Genomic DNA, 25,286 nt, shown 5'->3' with positions numbered 1-25,286 from the left:
ACTCTATGCTCCTGTCAAAACATTGGTCTGTTTGTTCATCCCAACCAGCCTGACACAACCAGCAATTGATGCAGGGCAATCAATCAGTCCGCCTAATGGCACTGCAGTTTGGAAGCAGTCATTTTTTGCAGCATATTTATGCTGCACGTTTTATCAGTATGTGGACTGCATGGGACCATACCACCATACTTGACCAGTTTAGTTTCACCTGTTGGCAGTGATTCAGTGTGGATACAGTATACATGTTGCTCATATTAGACGCAGACTACTTTTATATTTTTTAGAATAAACTCACTGCAGCTCCACAATAATACTTTACACAATCTAAGACGGGAAAGGGGGCGAAGTAGGACACAATTTGACACATTCCTGGCCAATCTGTGCTTCGTCGTCCCTACTCTCTCTCTCTTTCTCTCTCTCTCTATCCATCCTTCTCTTGCTCTCTCTTTGTTTCTCTGACATTCTTTCCGAACAAGCGTGTTTCATTTCTGAATGCGGGTGTGTCTGGGATTTATTAGCTGCTTAATTGGAGGGATGTTGGTACACTGTGGTAAATGCACACACACAAACACACACACACACACACACACACCATGTCTGGTTTATTATCTCCGTGGGTCCATAGACGTAATGATTTTTATACTGTACAAGCTATAGTTTATCCCCTAACCCGACCACTAAACCTAAAGATCATAGAAAACTTAGCATTTTTCGATTGTGTTTAAATATTTTTCTGTACGATTTATAAGCTTTTTCGACACAAGTCCCCGTGTGTCAGTTTGCATTCAGGTTTAGGTCCCCACCGGGATATAAAAGCAAGACCACACACACACACAAAACTTTGACACAGAGAGAGGCATGGCAGACTATTGTAAACACACCCTAGGCTGTACCACAATCAATCAGGTATCCTCACGTAGCATACACACACAAACACACACACGCACACATTCATCATTCAAGGCACTCTGTATAAAGATACTGAAGTTCTCATAAACTCTACTCTCATTCCTGCTCTCAAGCTGAAACATACCACCCAGCAGTTTGAAAAATCCCCTTTCCGTCTCTCTCTCTTTGACACACACACACACTTACACACACACTCAAATGATCTAATGTTTCACACTGTGCCCTTCACACCCACCATCTCACAAGTGTCAATGTGAGTGGTGATGTCAGATGGCAGAAGTCATTTTGACACAGTGTGACACAAGTATGGCATAGGACAGGGGAGAAAAAAACACAGATGTGCCCATGACAAATGGAGAAAGACCATCATGCACTTTTTTGCATGACGTGTATGCATCTGCGTGTATTGAATTCGGTTTTATTTTTGAAGGCAGTTCTGGTTTCATTCAGGACTTTGATTAAAGGAATGTCGTGTGTTCAGTACAAATGAAGCTCTATCAAGAGCATCTGTAGCATGTTGTTGATTACCACAGAAAGTCATTTTGACATCTCTCAATTTGTAAAAACAAACAAAAAATTACATTTACAGTAATCTTCTTAGATGAAAGTCTATACAAATTATGTCACTATTTATATACCGACATGTCGTTCAAAGCATGTGTTTGACTCTTTCTTCAATGGAACAAAAAAGAAGATATTTTGAAAAATGTCTCCGTGGTTCTGTGTCCATACATTGGAAGTCAATGAGGTCCAGTGTTGTTTGGTCACCAAGATTCTTTACAAGTCACACGTGTTAAGACTGACTTGAGGGAGTAAACAAAAGAATACTGGCCAGTATTATACATAGTTAAAGTAAATTTACTTGTTTTTTATTTTGATTGTTAGAAATCATCTATTCTACAGGGACGAAGTCTGGGCGACAAAAGTGTTAACGTTGAAGCCATCCGTAGCCATATTAACTAGTTATGTGTTATTAGTTGACTAATTCATTAATCAGGGAATTAATTTATTGTGTTTAAGGTACAGTTGTAAGAATTTTGCAATAAAATATCCAAAAACCACTAGCCAATGCATATATTTTTTTCAGCCGAGTACTTACAATATCTCAAATGTTTCCAACTGCTTTTAAATCCTGAGAAAATCACCATTCTAAACAGTGGACCAGAGCCGTTTAGTCGCCTGTCAATGTCTGTTGTCCACCAATATCCGCGTTACACTTTGTTACCGCCTTTACTGACGTAGCAACTACGTGACATTGTCGTAGACAGATGCGGAAGTAGTTTGTACTGTCAGTCCGTCTAGCATAATCGCAAATGATGTGGGTATTGTAAAAATAATTTTTACTATGATTGATTTGAACACTTAAATCTGAGCATTGTTATCACACCATCGAATTGGACAATTACTGTAACATCTATGACTAACAATTTAGTTTTAAACCTTACATTACTCGGGTCTAATTCATTATAATGAAATAAAATGATTTCATCAAACGCAACATTTATAAAACTTTATTACTTTACCTCCCCCGCTAACATGATTTCTCGTTCCTGTCTGATTGATTATATTATTTTTACTTTGTTTTTGCAACCATAATGGATGAGTATCATTTATTTCCTTCAAGGAATACTTCACGCAAAAATGAAAATACAGATTTGGAACAACTCCAATGTGAGTAAATGATGACAGAATTTTCATCTTTGGGTCAAGTATCCCTTTCATTAGTTAACATGTTAGTATGTCACTGATGCTGTCGCAAGACCTTATCTTAAAATTGCTTTTACATCAAGTCTATAACAGCTCCAATGGACATCGATGAGTTTGCCAAAAAAAGGGCAACAATCAGATGTTGTTCTGTTGACTTTGCACATATTATCATTTTCAACAGGTCAAATTTATTTGGGATGGCAGAGCAGTACCTTGTGGTTTTTGAATAGCAAGTAAAGTTTAGTATGACCACTGCGTTTACCCTGTCATAACTATCAGGAGCTACTGATGAATTATAAATCAGTTAACCACAAAACAGTGTTCCACACATCACACTTTATTAGGAGAGGTGCAAAGCAAATAATGTTTGGGCCACTTGGGTCAGTGACATAAACAGACACATACTTGAATATCACATTCAGAAAACATTGGGCTAACAGAATGTTTTGAAAATGAAGCAGGGGATTAAATAAAAAAAGATTTCTCAATTACAGCAATAGCCTATTAGTAGCACTGAGTCATAACCGTGCTTGTAAAAACAGTGTTTTGAGGCCGAGCTTTATGAGTTCAGAGCGTGTGAGAATGGGGCTGGTTTGGTGTGTGGTTTTGTTTTAGTGTGTGAGTTAAGTTATGTGTCCAACTTGACCTCCGTCTCAGGTCACGTTTTTTGTAGCCTCGTTCTTATCACCCACAGACTAAATCAAAGACATGTTGTACATTATACTTTAAGTTTCTTACCCCATAGGCACAACAAAGAAACAATAGCCACAAAAAAAGATAGAGAGAAAATAGGGGAAACAAAAGAAGGAGAGGAACAACGGAATAATTAGGGGGAATGTGGAACAGATGGAGAGAGATCGACTCCAGATTCCTGCCTCACTCTCTAAGCTGGGCTGGCGCGAACAAGGGAAAAGAGAGAGAGACTGCACTTACAAGAAAGTACCGAAAAGTACCACGGTTCATTTTTTGGACATGGTATTGCACTATGGTTTTCTAGGCGTATATCAGAGAACTATTCAATACAGTAAGATGGAGGTCAAAAGGTGGGAACGAGAAAATCGTTGACGCAAAGCACTTGTGAAATGAATTAAAATGTAAGGAACTTATATAAGCAATACAATGAACCCCAAATGTGTTTGAATAGCTACAAGCAATACTTTTTCGGTGTTGTTGTAAAAAAGGACAGCAAAAACATGAAAGTCAGATGTCTCCTTACTTTACACAGATTTGCAATGGTGGTTCTTAATATTGATTAATAAATTGAGCATTTTACAGTGTGTAAAAAGTGGTATTTATTTGTAATAAATATGGCACCGGGCAAAGCTTTAGCTTTATCAAGCTACATTTCACGCAAAATGCGGATATATGTTGATGTGAATAAATATCAATAAGTAAATTCTGGTTGTTAAACTTGAAGGGCTCTATCATACACCCAGTGCAATGCGACACAAGGCGCAGCGCAAGTGTTTTTGCTTGTTTCAGCCGATGCAGTTTTTATTTTCCTGTTCTGCGCTGCTTTGTTTAAAAAGCAAATGCATTTGCGCTCATTTGTGCACCATGGGCGTGTTTATCCAAACAAGAAGTGTTTTCAGGCGCAAGGTCAGCACGTTGCTATTGTGAGGCACTGAAAATAGACTTCGCCATAGACCAGCTCAAACCTGATCTTAACTCAATGATGCAATATTTTTGTTATTTAAAGAGCGCGTTAGTAGAATATGCGTAAAAGATGATTATTGTAGACATAAAGATAAAAATCCGGCTTGTCCTGTAGATGCTTTTCCTCTCTGGAGAAGCATCCAGTCTTTGCCCTCTGCAAAATCCGCTGTGTAAGTAGCGAATCCACCATGGCGCGAGCGCAACTGTCTCTTAAAGGGAATGAGAGACGAGTCTCTGATTGGTTTACTGCAAGTTATGCCCAAAAACACCCATTACTCATTAAGAAAATCGGGACAACCCGTTTAGACCATGCACCCGGGCGCGCCGACCGTTTCCCGTCGTGAAAGGGGTCAAATGACATTGCTAAAATGAATATTATCGTTTGTTTAAGATGTAATGTAATGTTTATACACGTTTAAAGGTTAAAAAACGTTGTATTTTTCACATACTGTGCATGTTTGTATCTCCTCTTTGCCCCTCCTCTCTGAAATACACTGATTTTTTACAAAGCTCATCGCTCTGGAAAGCGAGGTGTGTTATGATTGGCCAGTTGGTTAGTGCGTAGTGATTGGTCAAATACTAGAGCGTTTCACGGAAGTGTAACACCTCTTATCATATTCGGAACATCAGGTTCCAAAGCAAATGTACTTACAGGTGATAAAATGTCATCGGTACTTGGAAAATCAAGTCGATACATCAACTTTACCAGCACGAATTGAGCAGAATGTAAAGGATTGGTATAAGGTTTTATTAAAAAAATATTATGTTAAATAGTTAAAATCTATATCTTACTGTTTTACCTTTTATATAACACATTATAAAGACTATAAACAAACAAACATATACATCATACAGAGATTGTGTGAAATAAAAACAAGCTTGCATTACATCAGGGAATGGTAACATGATAAATAACGCGAGGTGGTTGGCCCTTCTTGATCAACCAGTGTTACTCCACGTCTCGACTCAGCAAAGACAATAAATCCCATTATAAACACTAAATTTGTTGCCTCTAGTTGGAACATTATTTCTTATTATTAGGACTTATGTGTGAGGGTTTTGCCCTGGACTCTATACTATGAAGGCACTGATCAAGACCTGTGATTAGCGTCATTGTTTGCACCTGTTTTCCCCATTAGGTGGACTATTTAAGAGACTCTGTTTCTGTCTGACTTTGCTTGGTTATTGTAAATGTTAGTCATCGCTAGCCTTAAGCTCTGTTTAGTTCTATGTACTCCTTGTGGTTTTTTCGAGATTTTTGTCTTTATGGATTACTTTTGTTATTCTCTCTGTGGATGCTGCTTTTTGCCTTGAGGATTATTATTTTCTTGTGGATAATAAACCTACTAATTTCTTCACGTGAGTGCCTCTGCTTGTTGGATTCCATCTACACCCTTTGGCTCTGTGGTAGTTGGTCTGATCGCTATCCCAACGACCCGAGTTCGGGCCTCAGCCTGACAGAATAACCAAGCCATTATGAATCCTACAGCAGGAGACCCACAAGTCTTGGCCACAATAGTTCAGCATGACACTATGGTAAGACGACACGACACTGCTCTAGCACAACAAGAGAGTCTGATGACGAAACACTCTCAAATCCTCTCGGATCTACTTTCGTCTGTCCGTCAGATCTCTGAGCGACTGCCTGCGCCATCCGGGGCTTCCCCACCGGGAGCTGTCGGTCCTGTGGTTCCTCCGGGGCCTGTTTCTCTGGTGGAACCTCGCCTACCCCCACCACAGCGCTTCTCGGGTGACCCTGGATCATGTGATGGATTCCTCACCCAGTGTTCCCTCACTTTTGAACTGCAGCCCACTTCATTTCCCTCAGATCGGGCCAAAATAGCTTACATAATCACCCTCCTTTCGGGCAAGGCACTTACCTGGGCAACATCGGTGTGGAAGGCACAGGATCCATGTTGTGCAAACTTTGCAAGATTTGAAGAGGAGTTCAAACGAGTTTTCGACCATCCCCTCAGTGGTCGACAAGCTTCCGGAAGGCTCCTGAATCTACAACAAGGCCGTGGTAGCGTTGCCGATTATGCCATTCACTTTCGAACACTGGCAGCAGGAAGTGGCTGGAATGACGAGGCTCTGATGGTGTGCTTCCTTAATGGATTGTCAGGGGTGATTAAGGATGAATTGGCATTCCGAGAACCAGCAAGTAACCTCCAGATACTCATAGACCATGCCACACAGCTGGATAACCGCCTGAGAGAGAGAAACCAGGTTCGTTTTGCTTTCCATAATCCACCTACTGATGTTACCCGTGTTCCTGAGCTATCAGGGCTTCAAGAAACCCCAGAGCCCATGCAGTTGGGAAGGACCCGGCTCTCCTCCTCAGAACGAGATCGTCGCATGAGAGAACACTGCTGTATTTATTGTGGTCGACATGGCCATTTTAGATCAACTTGCCCTGAACTTTCGGGAAACTATCAGCCCCGCACAGGAAAGGAAGGACTGTAACGGGAGTCACACGTTCAGATTCACCATCTAACTCTGGACTTTTCCTTCCTGTCACCCTCACTTGGGGAAATCACAGACATGAATTACACGCTTTTATTGATTCCGGCGCTGCTGGAAATTTCATGGACATTACCCTGGCCAACAACCTCCAGATTCCCACAGAGTTCATGCCTGAACCTCTTACGGCTACTGCGCTGGATGGCAGACCATTAGCCCCGGGGAAGATTACTCATCTCACCTCTATGCTGGGGCTCACCACGGACAAACACCATGAGAAACTTAGTTTTCACCTCATTCAATCCCCTGAGTTCCCCATGATTTTGGGCCACCCCTGGCTCCTCCAGCACAGCCCACACATCGATTGGACCACTGGTACGGTTATCAACTGGAGTTCCAATTGTCAGACTGCCTGCTTGACACCTACTCTTCCCAAACATGTCATTGAGTCTCAAGAAACCCCAGATATCTCCCGAGTCCCATCCCAGTACCATCATCTCAAGACGGTGTTCTGCAAAAGAAGAGCTGCTTCTCTGCCACCTCACCGGTCATATGACTGCGCCATCGACTTGCTTCCGGATAGTCATCCTCCAAGGGGCAGAATATTTTCTTTGTCATCCCCCGAGCGTTCGGCCATGGACAAATACATCAATGAGGCTCTGGCAGCAGGCATAATACGCCCCTCAACTTCCCCCGCAGGCGCTGGATTCTTCTTTATTGGTAAGAAAGATGGTGGTCTCAGGCCATGTATCGATTATCGAGGACTGAACAAGATTACAGTCAGAAACCGCTATCCCTTACCTCTGATGGCCACAGCATTCGAGATCCAACAAGGGGCATCCATCTTCACTAAGCTTGATTTGCGCAACGCGTACCACCTGGTGCGTATCAAACAGGGAGATGAATGGAAAACGGCCTTCAACACCCCGACGGGTCACTATGAATATCGTGTCATGCCTTTCGGTCTCACCAACGCTCCTGCGGTGTTTCAAAACCTTATCAATGACGTCCTCAGAGACATGCTCAACCTGTTCGTATTCGTCTATCTAGACGATATTCTCATCTTCTCGAGTTCTCTGCAAGAGCATGTGGTTCATGTCAACAAGGTTCTCAGACGCCTGCTGGAGAATCATCTCTATGTCAAACCCGAGAAATGTGAATTCCATGTCACCAAGCTTCAATTTTTGGGATTCATAGTCCAACCTGGTCTCGTAGAGATGGACCCTTTAAAGGTTCAAGCTATTGTGGATTGGCCTTCCCCCTCATCTGTAAAAGAGTTGCAACGTTTTCTTGGTTTCGCCAATTTTTACCGCAAGTTCATATTGAACTTCAGCACTGTGGCTGCTCCTCTAGCGGCCCTCACAAAGGGGAACATGGGCAGCTTTGTCTGGGGTTCTTCGGCCGAGTCTGCATTTAACCACCTGAAGAGGATGTTTACCACTGCTCCGGTTCTGATTATCCCTAGCCTGGATAAACCCTTTATAGTGGAGGCCGATGCCTCAGACATAGGTGTTGGAGCAGTGTTATCTCAGAGGGGAGAGGACGGCAAGCTGCACCCATGTGCCTTTCTATCCCATCGTCTCACACCCACAGAAAGGAATTATCATATAGGGGATAGAGAACTACTAGCGGTAAAATTGGCACTGGAAGAATGGAGGCATTGGCTTGAGGGCGCCAAACAACCGTTTCAAGTTCTTACGGACCATAAAAACCTTGAATACATTCAACAGGCTAAGCGACTCAATCCACGTCAAGCCCGTTGGTCGCTATTTTTCAACCGCTTCCACTTCACACTGTCCTATCGCCCCGGGTCAAAGAACATGAAGCCAGATACACTGTCCCGTATCTATGCAAAATCCCCTAAGGAGGATTCTCCTCAACCCATAATCCCCAGTGCCAAGATCATCGCCCCCATCAAGTGGGATCTGAGTCACAAGGTTGAGCAAGCACAATCCCGAGAACCAGATCCAGGAGGTGGACCTGTCAACCGTTTGTTTGTTCCCAAGACTGTCCGGTCACAGGTATTACAATGGGGACACTCCTCAAAACTCACATGTCACCCGGGTATTGGACGCACCCTCGAATTCCTCCAGAGGCGGTTCTGGTGGCCTACAATTAAAGAGGATGTCATAACATTTGTTAAAGCCTGTCCTACCTGCAACCAGAACAAGGTGTCCCACCGCCTACCCCAAGGACTGTTACACCCCCTTCCCATACCCCATAGACCCTGGTCACATCTCTCTGTGGATTTCGTCACAGGCCTTCCACCCTCCCACGGCAAAACCACTCTCATGGTTATTGTGGATAGGTTCTCTAAAGCCGCCCGGTTTATTCCCCTGCCCAAGCTTCCCACAGCCAAAGAAACTGCCAAATTAATTGTGGAACATGTCTTTCGAGTATTCGGCATTCCTCAGGACATCGTCTCGGACAGAGGTTCCCAGTTTTCTTCACGCTTCTGGAGAGCTTTCTGTCAGTCCCTGGGAACTACAGTTAGTCTGTCCTCGGGATTCCACCCAGAGTCCAACGGACAATCTGAGAGGATCAATCAGGATCTCGAGACCACCCTCCGGTGCATGGCGGCTAGCAATCCGTCTTCATGGTCTGAGTTCGTGATGTGGGCAGAGTACGCCCACAACACCCTGAAATCTTCTGCCACTGACATGTCACCCTTTGAGTGTCAGTTTGGTTATTCCCCCCCTCTGTTTCCCGAGCAAGAGGTAGAAGTGGATGTTCCTTCCGCCCAACATTGGGTTAGGCATTGCCGCCGGGTGTGGAGTAGGACTCGCCACAAGCTCCTTAAGACTTCTCGGCAATATCAACGATATGCCAACCGCAGACGCAGAGCACCCCCTACTCTACGTGCCGGTCAAAGGGTGTGGCTTTCCACAAAGAACATTCCCATGAAGCAGGAGTCTCGCAAGCTGTCTCAAAGGTTCATCGGGCCTTTCAAGATTGCGAGGAAAGTTAACCCAGTCTCTTATAGGCTGTACCTACCGAGGTCTTTGAGAATTAACCCCACTTTCCATGTTTCGCTGTTAAAACCTGTGTTGACTTCTCCTTTTCTCGCACCAGGCAAACCTCCTCCTCCCCCCAGGATCATTGACGGCCAAACTGCCTACACTGTCCGGTGTATTCTGGATACCCGCCAAGTTCGCGGTTCCAGGCAGTATTTGGTGGATTGGGAGGGCTATGGTCCTGAGGAGCGCTCCTGGGTTCCAGCCAAGGACATCCTCGATCCGAAACTGGTTAGAGAATACCACGCTCTCAACGCCAGTCGTCTTGGTGGGAACGTCAGGAGCCGTTCTTAGAGGAGGGGGTCCTGTGAGGGTTTTGCCCTGGACTCTATACTATGAAGGCACTGATCAAGACCTGTGATTAGCGTCATTGTTTGCACCTGTTTTCCCCATTAGGTGGACTATTTAAGAGACTCTGTTTCTGTCTGTCTTTGCTTGGTTATTGTAAATGTTAGTCATCTCTAGCCTTAAGCTCTGTTTAGTTCTATGTACTCCTTGTGGTTTTTTCGAGATTTTTGTCTTTATGGATTACTTTTGTTATTCTCTCTGTGGATGCTGCTTTTTGCCTTGAGGATTATTATTTTCTTGTGGATAATAAACCTACTAATTTCTTCACGTGAGTGCCTCTGCTTGTTGGATTCCATCTACACCCTTTGGCTCTGTGGTAGTTGGTCTGATCGCTATCCCAACGACCCGAGTTCGGGCCTCAGCCTGACATTATGTTTTCTTTTTTTTCACGTTGAGCATGTTTAGATAAATAAACAAACGACAAACTCAATCCGCGTTAGTCCGTAGCAAAGTCTTTTACAATGAAAAGATACTTACAGATTGCGAATCTGAAGTGCCTGTCATGCTAAGTTGTACTGGTTGGAATGGCCCCACTTTTTAACCAAAGCTGTCGTGCATTGCCAGTCTTGATATCTTACAGGTTCGTGAAGCAATCATATGTGAAATGTGCTGCACAAACTTGAAAACCTGTGTGTTTCGCAACGAAACACACAGCGTCTACACGACATTGCTGCGGCAGTGACGATACAATGAGATTTACAAGTGCGCACACCTCACTTGCGTTTACGTTGGGCGGTCTTAGTCAAGTCATGCCACAAAATGACGTATATTCGTGGGTGTGTGGTTACACGAGGCGTTTCAGGCTGGTCTGCTTAAGAAATCCTTTTTAGATAGAATGCATCTTTTGTTTCAACACTTTAATTTTTGCAATTTTACGTGGCTAATACATGCATGGGCAACTTATAACACACCAAAGACACAGAAAAACAAACATTTGCTCCATATGACCCCTTTAAACTAGCAAAAGTGGATTCGGACACACCCTGAGTGCACTTGGGCTTTAGTCCATGAAGTTTGATCGTGAAAATAGGGCCCAACGGGACAGTTCACCCAAAAATAAAAATTCTGTCATCATTTACTCACCCCTGAGTTGATTCAAGTCTGTATAAGCATCTTTGTTCCGATGAACACAGAGAAAGATATTTGGAAGAATGCTTGTTACCAAACAGTTCTTATCCACAATCGACTACCATTTGTTTGGTTTGATCGGTTACCAACTTTTCCGAAATATCTTTTATGTTCTGTAGAAGAAAGAATGTCATACAGGTTTGAAATGACCAGAGGGTGGGTTAATGATGACAGAAATTTCATTTTAGGGTGAAGTGTCACTTTAAAAAAAACATTGCAAAAATAAAAGAATGAAGTTAGTTTGGAGATTTAGCATAATTTGTTTGCATCACTGGGTTAGTTTTTTGTTTGTAATTCAATAAACTTCAGACTTCCGTTTCCAAAAACATCCACAAAAGCTAGAGCCTATATGGATTTATAGAACACACTGGTTTGAACATATGAGAGAGATATAGAAACAATGAGATCAGGGGCCCGTTTCAATAAGGAAGTTCAACCAACACCGAGTTAAAATCTGAACTCTGAGTTGATTTACTCAGAGAATCGCTACTCTGAGTTTTCAGTTTCAGAACAGCTGATTTGAGTTAGTTCAATCAACCCTGAGTAAGTTCACTCTAGGTTACGCGCGTTCAGCATGGCGATGAAAAGCCATTATCAATTGAGTGAAGATAGCACGATTCACCATGGCAACGGCACGTGACAAAAAGCGCTCTGTTCATTTCTCGCCAATCGAATTGAAGGTACTGTTACAAGCGTAAGGTGAATATTAAGAAAAAAAGAGCAACACAGCCGCAGCAGCAAAAGAAAGAGAGTTGGCGTGGGAGAAAAGTGCTTCACTTGTTAATGCGCCAGTTTATATGTCAATCACTTTTATATTTATTTTGTTGAAACTGTGAAAATGCGAATTATATTTAACTCTCTCGCTCTCATGTAGGTGCTATCCTTTTGCAATAAAAAGATCTTGGCAGCAGCTGAATATGAAATATACGACGGCGTCGTAAAAAAAAAAAACATTTCGAGAATAAAGTCGAAATGTTACGAGAATAAAGTCGAAATATAAAGTCAAAATGTTACGAGAATAAAGTCGAAATTTTACGAGAAAAAGTCGAAATATAAGGTCGAAATGTTACGAGAATAAAGTCGAAATGTGACGAGAATAAAGTCGAAATATAAGGTCGAAATGTTACGAGAATAAAGTCGAAATTTTACGAGAAAAAGTCGAAATATAAGGTCGAAATGTTACGAGAATAAAGTCGAAATGTGACGAGAATAAAGTCGAAATGTTACGAGAATAAAGTCGAAATGTTACGAGAATAAAGTCGTAATATTTTGATAAAAATAACAGAATTTCTAGAAACAATGGATGTGGAGGATTTGGTTAAATCCTACTTTAGATTATGATTTAGCAATAAGGAAATTCTTTGTATTTTGGCGCATCATCACGGAGTTATAATTAGTAAAAGGACACTGCAGCCGTTATGTAGGAAACTGAATTTATTCAGAAGAAAAAATCTGACATGAACTACGAATTAACTCACTGATTCAGATGACGTGCTCAAACATAACTTCAACTCTTAAACTACAACCTTCACGAAAATAAAATACGTATTACGACGAGTTTATTCTCGTAACATTTCGACTTTAATCTCGTAACATTTCGACTTTAATCTCGTAATCTTGAATTTATTTTATTTTTAACGTGCCACTAAAACGCCGTCGTAGAAATACAATAACATCATTTATTCAGGAAACTTTAAAGAAATAAAATGGTCTTGCTAGTAAGATGCCTGATTGGGAAATGTTAAATATACTTCTTAAACTGGCCTTAAAAGTTAAGATAAAACGTCCAAACGGGGCCTCACAATTCTCTCCGACATAAATATAATTATCTGCGAATTATGCAGCTTCCTCTTCTATGGGTTCCTAAATAAACGGACATGCCATTTTAAGTTCTGTGTGACTAAATTGAGCGCGATTAGGAACACGAATCAATAAACTAATGACGTATGTAATTTCAACACCGCTCGCTTTCACTTCGAAAAGGGGGAGGAGATTGTAACAAACCCTAGGTTTGCGGAATAAAACCTGCTCCCGACCAGGTTAGGTTCACGGAGTAGGTTACTCTGGTTACTCACCCGGAGTATAAAATACCTCGATTTCTGAAATGGGCTTGACTTACTCCGTGGTCGCGGGTTTGACATACCTCGCGTTCTGAAACCAAAAACCCTGAGTATTCCGTTTTCTGGGGTTGACTTACTCTGAGTTTGCACTTACCCTGCTTTCTGAAACGGGCCCCAGATTAGATTTAAGCAAACAAATTGATATTCCCGTCAACGAGGAGAGGAGGAGTGGTCTGAGGTTTTGGTTTTGCATAATACGTGCGAGCGAGAGAATTTGCCATTTGCTTTATTTGTTTGTGCGAGAGTGTATGTGTTGCCACGGAAACCAACTAACGTCAGATTACCTCCGCAACAGGAACGTGTATAAGGACTACAGGCATCTGGAGCTGGCCTGTGACACGCAGGAGGAGGTGGACAGCTGGAAGGCATCTCTGCTGAGAGCCGGGGTCTACCCAGAGAAAACCACTGTAAGCATGTAGAGAGAAATCCTGTTTCCTAAACCTTATACTTTTCAAGAATAAAGGTTTCAGTTCATGCAAAAATGAAATCCCCACCATCTATATACTTTATAAAAGGCTGATCTGTAGAATCTTGATTCAGACTTTTTTAGATCTCAAAGGACTCAAGAGTTCTTCATAGCTCATGATAGCTCAAGTCGAGGAACTTTTTTTTACGAATCTAGAGACCCTCTTTTCAGTACAAGCTGAAGAAAGGTACCCCGTGAGCTGTATTTGGACCTAATGACCCCAGCGATCTTTAGCTGCTCATTTCGCTGAAGTTCTCGCTCCTGTGTGTGTGCTTGCGGCTGTGGGTTTCATGGTGGCTCTGCTCTGGGGTCAGGAGCTCTGCTGCATTCCTCAGCTATTGTGTCACACCATAGAGGATCAGAGAGGGAGGGGCTCTGAGCTCTGTTTCTAATCAGCTCCCTCGCGCTTTTTTCACCATCCCCTCAGCCCGCTCCTCTGTTTCTATGTGTGCTTTGGAGCAACATGTTGAGTGATGTCACAGGTCTGTCAGGGTTTCCCATAATTCGCTTTGACACAAGTCTACCACACCCCCACAGACACTCACAGAAGAACAACTCAAGGTTTCGAATGCTTCCCGTCCCAACACCAACATGTCTTTTTTTGTGTCTTGATCATTTTATGCATTTGTAATTGCAATGCATTAATAATTTTTCAAAGCTGGTAGCATTTGTATGATTCAGATATTTCCACATCATCACCAGTGGCGTGTGGTGGACTTCTGAAATGAGAATGCAATGTTCTTTCTCTGGGAAAATATATTTTATAGGGTATACTTTGGACAGCTGTTTCGTATATTTGGGACTCAACATTCTTAAGTATCATTTAACAATTTTAAGTGCCGTTTAAATAATATCACATGATCTATCAAACAAACATTACAAATAGACTGGTACAGAATTGTGAAACATCAAAGTGCTGTTGTAAGAAATGTTAGCACTGTATGTGTACTATAATATCTGAAGGAGAGCTAAAGGAATCAAAAGAGATTCACTGCCTCTTATCCTTTTTAAAAACAGCCCTCATAATCATCTTTCTGCTTTCTGATTGGTCAGGTGGACGGTGAGAGTTCAAGCCAGGCTGAGAGCTTCTCAATGGACCCTCAATTAGAGCGTCAGGTCGAGACCATCCGGAACCTTGTGGACTCATACATGACCATCGTCTATAAAGGCATCCGAGACCTGATGCCTAAGACCATCATGCACCTCGTCATCAATAATGTCTGTATTGTATCTTTTGCACCCTTATATCAACTGATATTCGTTTTTTATCTTCCGTCTGAGCGATACACTTATACATCTTAAAGAAATAGTTCACCTAAAAATATATATTCTTTCATCATTTACTCACAATGAGTTTTTTTCAAAACCTGTAGAAATTTTGTTGTTCTGCTAAACACAAAGGAAGATATTTGGAAGAATGTAAGTAACCGAACCGATCTCATGGGGGATTGACTCCCATAGTATTTATTTTTCCCTGCAGTAAATGGGGGATGAGATGTGTTTGGTAACTGACATTCATCCAAATGTGTTCCTTTGTGTTCAGAAGAAAAAAGAAATGTATACATGTTGTAAATGATGAAAGAATTAAAAATTTTGGGTGAACTACCCCTTTAATATCTCTTCAATTTTTAAAGATAAACAATATTCACCTCAATGGTTTGCTCCTAGTTTAAAAATGTGAAGATTAAAAATGTACAAAAGAGTGCAAGAACATAGTAAAAAATTATTAAGTAAACACATAAATGCTGCTCCCCCTTTTCTGGACGAGTAGTGAAATTGCTTGATTGTTTGGTTTTTGCATATGAATCTGTGTTCAACAAATTAAACATTCTGTAATTTTATATGACACAATTTTTTTGATAATATCTATTTTCGATATATTGCCAAACTCTTTTTAACATTAAATAATTATTAATCTTGACAATCACTATATAATTTAAAACCTTTTATGCTCATATGCTTTTGGTTTGGGTTATTTTCAGACTTGAACCTGCTCAGAAAGAACAGTAGTTTAAGAACTGTAGTTAAAGTTACAGTAGGAAATATCTGAGGAAACAATTCAACGCAAAACAATTTTATAAAAGAAACCTAAAGGTTGACTTTTTTATTGATACTCTTGTCAATGAGAGTATTTGTTGATTCATTATTTTTTTGTATATTTAGCTTTAGGCACAACACTAGCCATCAGCGCTAACTCTTATCTTCCTAATTCCTATGTCCACCCTCATAAAGCAATTAATGCCTTAAATTTTACAATATTAAGCCCTAAAGACCAAATAGTCAACAATGTCAACAGTCTCAAGTACTAGGGATGCACCAGTATCGGTATCAGGCCCATGTACTCATGCTCATGTACTCAGCTTTATTTGCAATGTAATTACTACTGTATGTCTTTAGAGGTTTATAAAGACCTAACATAATGAAGTGTTATGTTTTATTTACCTTAGAATGAGCTTTTTCCTCTCAAGAGACACAGCAGGTCTCCTTGCATACAATTCACCCTTTTGTTTTTACAGTAGCCCTAAACGGACAAACTGCTCTACAGAACATGTTTCGTAAATATGTTATCTTCTTCAGCAAAGAAGCGAAAACGCAACGACATCTTAGTCCTGTGTCAGCCACCGTAGTGCTTTCGAAAGGAAGGGGTGGAGTGAGCCATTGGTTGCAATTTGCAACCTCACCACTAGATTTCATACACTTGACCTTTAAGTGCTTCTATATTCTTTCACTTTATCATCTATAGGTGAAGGAGTTTATCCAATCTGAGTTGCTTGCTCAGCTGTACTCTTCAGGAGATCAATACTCACTGATGGATGAATCCCCTGAACAGGCCCTGCGTCGAGAAGAGGTGCTGCGTACCCACGTCGCCCTGAAGGAGGCGCTAAACATTATTACCGACATCTCAACCTCCACCATCTCCACCCCATTGCCACCACCCGTAGATAACTCCTGGCTGCACGGAAGCTCCACGCTGCACCGAAGGTACAACTTCTTTCCACTTACCTTTCAGTGTCTCAATTCGCCACGTCACCTATTTACCTCATCTATCAGTGCTAAGTATTTACTTTGAGCTACAGCTATTAAGTGCTGTGGCACATTATTAAATGATGGGACGATGACACTCACATCCATCCAATCATCAAGGTTCTCATCGACAACTGGAAGCATCAGGGATTTATGTGTTCCAGGGCTGGAAAATCTGGGAAAAATAAACTAAAACTGTAAAACATACATTTAAAACAAATAAGCCGTGAATTGTCCTTTTAAATCATTTCTTTGCACTGAATCAATGCAAAGTGGTTAAATGAATTTGAATGAGTCCGAAACAAAATAACAAAAAAATATCTCATCCAGTGATCACAGTGACTCCAAAGTAAAGGAAAAGTAGTAGTAATTCATTCGGGAACCCTGAATCACCATTTTGGAAGAATATGAAATGTCATTGAAAAGCCAACAATTGAGTTTTCCAAAAGCTTTTTTTCTCTCTCAGGTCTCCTCAGGGTTATAGTGTCCCTAAGAAGCATCCCGCACCAGCTGCTCCTCCTCCACCAAACCGCTCAGAACCGTCCACCCCTCCCCTTTCCAACAGCACAGACAGCACCAGTACTTCCAGTCGTCCCAAACGAATTCCTCCCAGCGTTCCCAGGTAAACTATATCTTCAGACGTCCACCTTCAAACCGACCTATCTGGCCTTTGGTTATGTTAGCTGCTTTAGGCCATGGTCCATTCCTTGGTCTTGGTCCATTCCAAGCAAAATTTTGGCACCACTAAACCATGACATGAGTCATCAAACTTATGTTTATCTACTGGATGAAAGGGAATTTAACGTAAGTGTTCCTTCCATCCACAACACAGCTGAAAAAACTCTAAATTAATCAAGTGCCCAGTGATTATAGGGCTGGAACTCGGGGCTCTGTAAATACATTTCAGTAAACCATTTTGATAGCTCCAAGCACGAAAGCATTGGAGAAAGGTTGGTTTTCACCTTTTCTGGGTTTTTATGTGTTGTTGGAAACCATGTGTGACCACAAATCATATGTCCTACTGCTACCTTCCAGTTCTCCAAGGGAGTTCCTACTTATAGAACATTATTATTGCAGGAAGATTTGAACAAGCAATTTGACAATTTCATATTTATTTTTCTGTTCTTTACGTTTTAAAAAAACAATGATTTTAACGCATCATATTGAAAATCAGTGTGCCTTATACGTGTGAAGAATGCAGTTTAAATAAGACTGTCTCCAAACAAACTGTCTAAAATATAAACAAACTGTACATTGAACATTCACAATTTCAACTAATTACATATTTTCAATGTGTGATATGATCAATCATATTTTTCATAAATAATCAAAATAAATACATAATAAATGACAGACCTTAAACTTAAGACTTCAAGGCAGCATGGAGTACAACAGGCATATGTTTAGGAAAAAAAGCTCACTTTTTTCTATTATAACTTCCAAATGTTGAGATTTATGCTGTTACCGAACACAACTAATAAGACCCTTGGTATCCTGAGAGTTAGGCTTGTTCTTGGACCTGTACTTAGGATCAGTCTCAAAAGCTGCGAACTCAGAGACCCGAACTCCTCATGACATATACCTACCTTTACATGCATGATGGATGAGACCACGTGGTCACTGGGCCCAAAACTACACAACTAGATCACAGACACTATCGTCTACACGTACTATAAACATATGGCTCTGAGTGTAAAGGAAAAAAGAGCCGTTTGGCTTCCACAGATGTATGCACTCATTCACACATGCACACACATTTACTCTGAGTGTTTAAACCACACCTACAAACACATGTACATCAAGGTGCAGAAAAAAGCCATTGAGTATTAAATTCTCAAGAAGTGTCTGGATGAGTATGTTATGGAAGAATAGCATTTATATTGAAAACATTATTAGTAGTATTTATATTATTTATTTATTTTTGTAGAGTAGTAAAAATGTGAATTTAGTCTCTACATAAAACAGCAGATATCTTCTGGTTGGCCGTGATTTTGTCACGTGACACAGTTTCACGTTCAATGTTTGCTTATGAATGGAAACTGAGTAAGACCACAGTGTTAATGATCCCTAAAATAGGCTTCACTTCCTATATGCAAAACCATGCTTTGTCCAAGATCTACTTTATGACCCAGACGTTTCTTCACGAGACTCACTTGAGTTGGGCGGGGGTCCACTGGAAGTATTTTTCATATTTGATTTGTAGTACAGATGGTCTCTCTTTCTAGCTCTTGTGTCGTTTCCATGTCAAAACCGAAACACCAGAGACCATTCACAAAGGCTTCTCGTGTGTCTTACAGTTGTTTGACTGTTGTGTTGTGTGGATTTCTGGTATGTTTCATATTTCACATGAGCAAGAATAAAGGAGCATGACTTCATCGAAGGAGAGTTGAACGAGAGTTATAGTCAACTTACTGTTCAGACTCCCATAGCAAAGTGCCGCTGTTTGGTCCTTTGTCACCATTCCAGTGGTGTTTAATTCAAACCCTTAACTTCTCCCAGTTTTGATCTCTCTTTCATTCCTTACCTCGTTTTTTGGCCCATTTGTCATTTCTGCCTCATTTCCATTTGTGTTCAGAAATGGGTCTGTTTGGACCTCCACCCATTACTCCTCCTCTCTCGCCTTCTCCCGTCTCCCCTTTAGTTCTCCCACTCACTTTTTCACATTTCCTCTCACAATCACTCATCCCCACTCTCCAATTTTCCCTCTCTTTCCTTCCACCCCCATACCCCCCTTTTCTCTCCTGCAGAACTCATTTGAACCTTTTCACAGTTGTGCCGTTACGTCCAGCGTGACCCAGGCCGACATCACCTTCAGATGTTCATAGAAGTACATAGAATTTTGGATTTCTAAATACATCCCATGTGTTCTTTTATATTTAACTTAATAATTTCTTGCTTAGTTAACCTACCAGTAAATCCCGGTATTTCCAGGCTGCTAGATCTAGTATGGTGCTTCAAGAATTGTCATGCTTTTCTTTCCATCGTCTCTCTTTCTTTCTGTAAAACCGCATGCACTCGCCGCACCTCAGGAAAAATAAAAGCTACTCTCTTTTCTTTCCCATCCCAGAGAGCTGCTCCCTCTGCCAGCTCCATTAGAGAGCGAGATTCCTGCATCTCCACAGGGATCTTTCCAGGACCAGCTCGGCAGGAATGCTGGATTCATATTCCCCTCACACATATTCCAACACACACAGATCTCTTGCTTAGAGGTTCTGACAGCTCAGCCTGTCATTGCACCATGGTCCAATAAAAAAAATCTGATTTTGGGGTCTAAAGGTATAAACATTGTCACTCTGTGGTGCTTTAAAAATTTTAGTTTGAACATCTCTACTAGCAACATTAGCTCAACCAATGGTTTGTGCTGACCAATAAAACCAATAAAAAAAAAAAATCTGTTTGACAATAGTTGTTCATCATTAATATATTATTATTTAGTGATAATTTAGTATAACTATTATGAAAATTCCTTAAGAGCAAGAAGAAAAAAACAAACACTAATAAAAAGACGTTACTTTGAAATTAAAAGATTGAGTTTGAGTTTGTCTACAGAATTCTTTTTTTTCAGATGTCACAACTTATACACAAGGTTTGGCATTAATTTGTGACTTATCTAAATAATCTTTTTTTTCCTTTTTCGTTTCTGCACTGTAGATTTGATCTAGCCATTTGCGTTCATTTAAACTTTCATTTTCACAAAACAAAACACACTGGCAATTGTAAACACATGCAGCCATCTGAAGCGGAGGGGTTTATGTGAGATTGTTGATATTTCCATTAGCTGAATTGGCAGAGCTGTGATCGCTGACCTCTGCTTGTCCGTTCTAAAAACTTAGGTTATGTCTAATGTGTTTCAGGAGACAACCACCCGCAGTACCCAATCAACAGACACACTGAGACCCCCACACCATCATCAAGCCCACATTTGAGGGAAAAATGCTCCAACTACAGGATCTGCTTGAATTTGCATTAAGCTACCTTCTTGAAAACCTGACACTCATCCTTTGTCATAGTGGAAAACATTTCTGTAAATGCAGACCAGTTCTGAATCTTTGCTTTAGACAGATTGTGAATAATTCTGTTCTAGTGGGCGACTTTGAACATTATACTCTAATGCTGGAAAGCTTGTTCCCGTTTTGTACATATGTTTATGTTTGTTGGGTTCAACATTCTTTGTGCAGTTTTGCAATGATTATATCGAGTGTGTTTAATCCCGGTGTTTTAACAGGCTTAAATAAAAATGTTTTTTTAAATACTGTGTGCTTGAGAAATTGTGCATTTTCCTGCAATTAAATTACTATTGTTCAGACTTGGAGGAATTTAATGAAAAGTCATGTGACATCCTGCACTGTTTATGTTAATAACAAAATGTAAACTTACATGCTTAAATACTCTATATGATTAACAAAATGTTTCCATATGATTTGCCATTACTATTTCAAAATTCTTTATTGTGAGGGGTCATATTATGCAGTTTGTTCATACTCTTCTCAGCAATATACATAACTTGAAGAATGGCAGAAATGTGCAGTAATGTCCTCTGCATGTAACAATGGTTTGCATTGCAGAAATACCTGGACTTATATGTGACTGACACCTTGTGGACAACAATGTGTCCGCAATGATTTGTGTCCTGAACAGTTTTTCAAAATGAAAACACTGGTCCTGAAGCACTTTTTAAACACTAAAAACAATTATGTATAAGCAAAATTAAAGACTTTATTCATACATAAATACATCACAAAATGGTCTATACACAATTTCTTCATAAAAAATATGAACAATAGCATTATTTTAAAACTGGATTTATTTGAACACTGTGCGTGTTACTAATAATAATATTCTTTAAATCATTTTTAAAACAGTAGACAACTCAGTTACAAACAATTATAAAAATACTGTTAAAGTCTTTACAGATCCCTACAGTGAATTTAACCAAAATAGACCAGTCTCATAAAAATAAAACATCTCTGGGTCATACTGCACTTTTCCCCAAAACCTCATATACAAAACACAACAAAAAAAGACATTTGAGCATTATGTTGTTTTTGTTAATCATCCTATATAAATTCATTAAACAAACACTATTTCAGTAATGAGAATATATTTACAATCCCAAATGAAAATAATTCAACTGCATTTTGCCAATAAAAAGTTGTCCTGTTCCTATAAAGGCCTTTAAATTAAAAGTTTGTTTGCAAAAACAAATATGTTCAAAATTGAATTATCATGTTTTGGAATTCATAATAAAAAAACATGATTTTTGCTAAAGAACTCTTCAAATGTCCTTTATGCAAAATATGAGTTTTTCTTTTAATAATGTGACCCGGAAAAGCACATTTCACCCATTTAACAGTTGCAAACTGTCTTAATCTGATATCTCAGACACACAATTCTTATTCATCCCTGAGTTTGAGAAAAGTTAAAAAACCCATGTGGTTTCCAGTCTGTATTTTTAGTTCAGGAAGTGAGAGAGATCTTCTCTTATCTCTGCCTCATCCCAGGGACCGTGGATATTGTCCTTATGCCTCTGCAGGTGGACTAGTAACAACGGACAGAGTAAAGTGAGTATTAACAGAGCCATAGAAAGAAGCACAGCCCCCTCCGGCCACAGACTACCCACCCCCCCCACTCCACCTAGACACACCAGCCCTGCTGCCCACGGAAAGCTCCATTTCGCCTTCTCACGTATCCGATGCAGCAGACACGGCCAGAGCGCAAATTCCAGAATAGCACAGCTCAGCATGGTGAAGGTATGCAGGGCACCAGGCAACCGAGACGCCAGGCACACCGACCCGAAAAGGGCCGCGTTGAGGGAAAGGCTCCCGGGTGGGCTAGGCTGGGCATAGGGGAAGGACACCAAGTGGGCTAAGAGCATTACAGCTGACATGGCATAAACAGTATCTGTACTAACAGACTCGGTCAGTGTCTTTAAAACAGGGGAGAACCCAAAGGTAAAAGCCAGGAAGATGGCGGCGCTCTGCAGGTCAGCCAGGCGTGTGCGCTCTCGGACCCCAGCTCCTCCCAGAATCTCGTAGAGTCCGTAGCCCAGCAGAGCACAACCCATGCTGACCCACAACACCGCGGATGGCACCAGGGCACCTTGTTCCATGTAATACCATAATGTGAGAAAGATCGCCACCCACGACACCTGCTGTGCGATCAGTCCTGTCTCTCGCACCACAGACCAGTAACGGTACTGACGGACCCGGATGTTGCGTCGCAGCTCTTCCAAGAAACGGCTGTCCACGTAGTTGTCTGGGAAAGGCTGCCGCTCGTACAGCACTTTACGCCACGGGACCGCCGCCGGAGCACCGGGACCACTGTCTGCACCCATCACCTTTTAAAATACAATTACATCAGAATTAAAAACATGAAATTAAAAGAGACCCACGGCAAATGACACGCCGCATAATGTAAGTTAACCCATTGAATGGCAGACATACAGCTGTTAGCCTGGATCCATCGACAGACTGAATTTAAAGCACGACTAACATAGCTTAACTAGCTTGACCCAGGATATACCAGACGATGGATGAAAACAAAATACATTCTGCTTTAACGTTTTATAATGTCAACTTATATGTCCATCACAAAGAGCTCAGATAAACATTAAAGATATCAACTAAACAATAACCGAGGATAATTCATAGCGAAAACATACATATATCAACAAGCACACATGCATCAACATTAAAAAGAATAATAGAACATTACCGAAAATGGATTTCTCTTCCTGCTGTCATGCCATCACATACCCGGAAGTGACGTTGTAAAAACAAAAGTTGGAGAAGTTTACGTGCTAGTGCAATAGCGTCATCTATGGGCCTGTTGATAAGTCCTCCAAGAAGAGAAGCCAAATGTATATATTTTTTATTACATTTTTATTTAACTTAACTATACAGATACAATGTATAAATAAGCTTACGATTTTCATATGCATACAATGCATGAATAAAAGAGTATGTTCAATATCATTATGGAACATGGAAATGGATTGAACAATATTAAAGTAAAAAAAAAAAGATGTGGGTAAGTAATTAACTTGTAGATCAGTTACTGCATGAATTAAAGTTCTCGCGAACGGAAATCGTTTTAGTTGCTTTCTTATTTAATAAATTAATATATAATATCCCAAAATAATATCTTTAAAAGTTATCGACAGACCATTCTCAAAATTCTCATTAAAGCTGCAGTATGTAACCTTGGTATTTGACCACAAGAGGGCGCATTTCCAACAATAACAAAGGCGAAGCTTGATGACGCTATGAAGCAGGTGACGATGGGAGATGTCATTTTAAATGCGTTTTCGCCATAGCGATGTATCTAAATTGGATAAACGAATCATGATCACGGATGAGGTAATTTATTTGTTTTTGTATTACCTGTATATCTGATCGTATTATTTTATGTCATCATAATTAATGAACTGCAAGGAACGTGAAATGTTATGCTATATTATCCCGTTACAACTTACAGCTATTTGTTAAATGATTTGTTGGGTTAATGTTGTGCAGTGTTACGTGTTTATGGTTAATGCCGTGTTTTTTTTTTACGTGCTCAAACCAATCGTTCTAAAATAAATAATTGATTTGCTTACATGTCTATCAATACACTCGCGAGAGCAGAGTCTCTGTCAAGTCCAAGATTGTCGCGCAGCTCTCTCCATCTCGAAAACGCCTGGCCGATATTTATCCTGGTTTTATTCCTCCGTTTGTCACACAGTCTGCGTGTATCCAAATATGGACGCTTCCGTTTTACTGGCACTTCAATACTCGCCAAAGAGTAATCGTGATCCATAACAACCACTTCCGCATTTGACCATGTGATATTCTGGTCTACACCGGAACAAAGTATAGAGCGGACATTGCGTCACTGAGAGGCGACATTTCTTTTCCGGGACGGCCAGTTATTTAAAATCGGAATTTCTCTGAAATAAAAAATCTTTAGAGACTTTTGAAATATTGTAATTACACAATTGGAGGAAATGTATCACACTGTGCAAGTTATTTTCTGAAATTTTATTACAAAATTATTACATACTGGAGCTTTAATAAATGCGCTTATATCCTTCCAAAAATGTGCTGCATGACAGCAACAAATTAATTAAAGTTTCTTAGCCAACATAACAAAATTAGCTTCTTGAATTAATATTATTTTTATATTTAACCATGAAGTTTTGTGAAATCACGTCAACCCTGCTATCGTATTCTCTGTAGATCATACGTAACTTTTTCTTCTTAATAAAAAATAAATAGTTTCGAACATAAGCCCCGATTACCTAAATAAACCCTTTAAAAATCAGTTTCAATGAGCATGTAAAGAATAAAATAATTTATGGTATGTTTAATATGTTAGGTCTATATATTTCTTTCACTATTTAAAATATATTTACAATCGTCAGCTTGTAGTGTCAAATGCGTGTTTTCATTTACTGCCAGCAGGTGGCGACAAAAG

The 25,286-nt window shown here is 40.4% G+C and overlaps 2 protein-coding genes across 5 annotated transcripts in view; one reads left to right on the top strand and one right to left on the bottom strand.

The window, feature by feature from the left end:
- Positions 1–21,082, top strand: part of dnm3a (dynamin 3a) — a 41,918-nt gene extending 20,836 nt beyond the window's left edge. For all 3 annotated transcript variants that reach the window (XM_056763958.1, XM_056763956.1, XM_056763957.1), the window contains 5 exons: positions 13,638–13,749; positions 14,862–15,026; positions 16,552–16,790; positions 17,299–17,454; positions 20,687–21,082. In XM_056763958.1, coding sequence (XP_056619936.1) covers positions 13,638–13,749; positions 14,862–15,026; positions 16,552–16,790; positions 17,299–17,454; positions 20,687–20,726 — 712 coding nt within the window. In that variant the 3' untranslated portion in view covers positions 20,727–21,082. The remainder of the gene's footprint in view (positions 1–13,637; positions 13,750–14,861; positions 15,027–16,551; positions 16,791–17,298; positions 17,455–20,686) is intronic.
- Positions 21,083–21,534: 452 nt separating this feature from the next.
- pigc (phosphatidylinositol glycan anchor biosynthesis, class C) lies at positions 21,535–24,757 on the bottom strand. Of its 2 annotated transcripts, none has more exons than XM_056764526.1 (2): positions 23,547–24,757; positions 21,535–23,169 (listed from the first exon to the last, which is right to left on the bottom strand). In XM_056764526.1, exon 2 carries the CDS (start codon positions 23,164–23,166, stop codon positions 22,285–22,287), a length of 882 nt encoding a protein of 293 aa, XP_056620504.1. In that variant the 5' UTR covers positions 23,167–23,169; positions 23,547–24,757; the 3' UTR covers positions 21,535–22,284. The 2 variants fall into 2 exon arrangements, with proteins under 2 accessions (XP_056620504.1, XP_056620505.1); XM_056764527.1 differs by lacking the exon at positions 23,547–24,757 and adding an exon at positions 23,276–23,522.
- Between the last annotated feature and the right edge of the window lie 529 nt (positions 24,758–25,286).

This window comes from Triplophysa dalaica, chromosome 13, assembly GCF_015846415.1.
Source record: "Triplophysa dalaica isolate WHDGS20190420 chromosome 13, ASM1584641v1, whole genome shotgun sequence".
In the NCBI taxonomy this organism is placed as follows: domain Eukaryota; kingdom Metazoa; phylum Chordata; class Actinopteri; order Cypriniformes; family Nemacheilidae; genus Triplophysa; species Triplophysa dalaica.
Note: the sequence above shows the minus strand (reverse complement) of the source record. Positions and strands in the feature narration are given on the sequence as shown.

What these genes read in the sequence shown, in the direction of transcription:
- pigc (XM_056764526.1), bottom strand. Translation starts at nt 23,166, where the DNA reads ATGGGTGCAGACAGTGGTCCCGGTGCTCCGGCGGCGGTCCCGTGGCGT.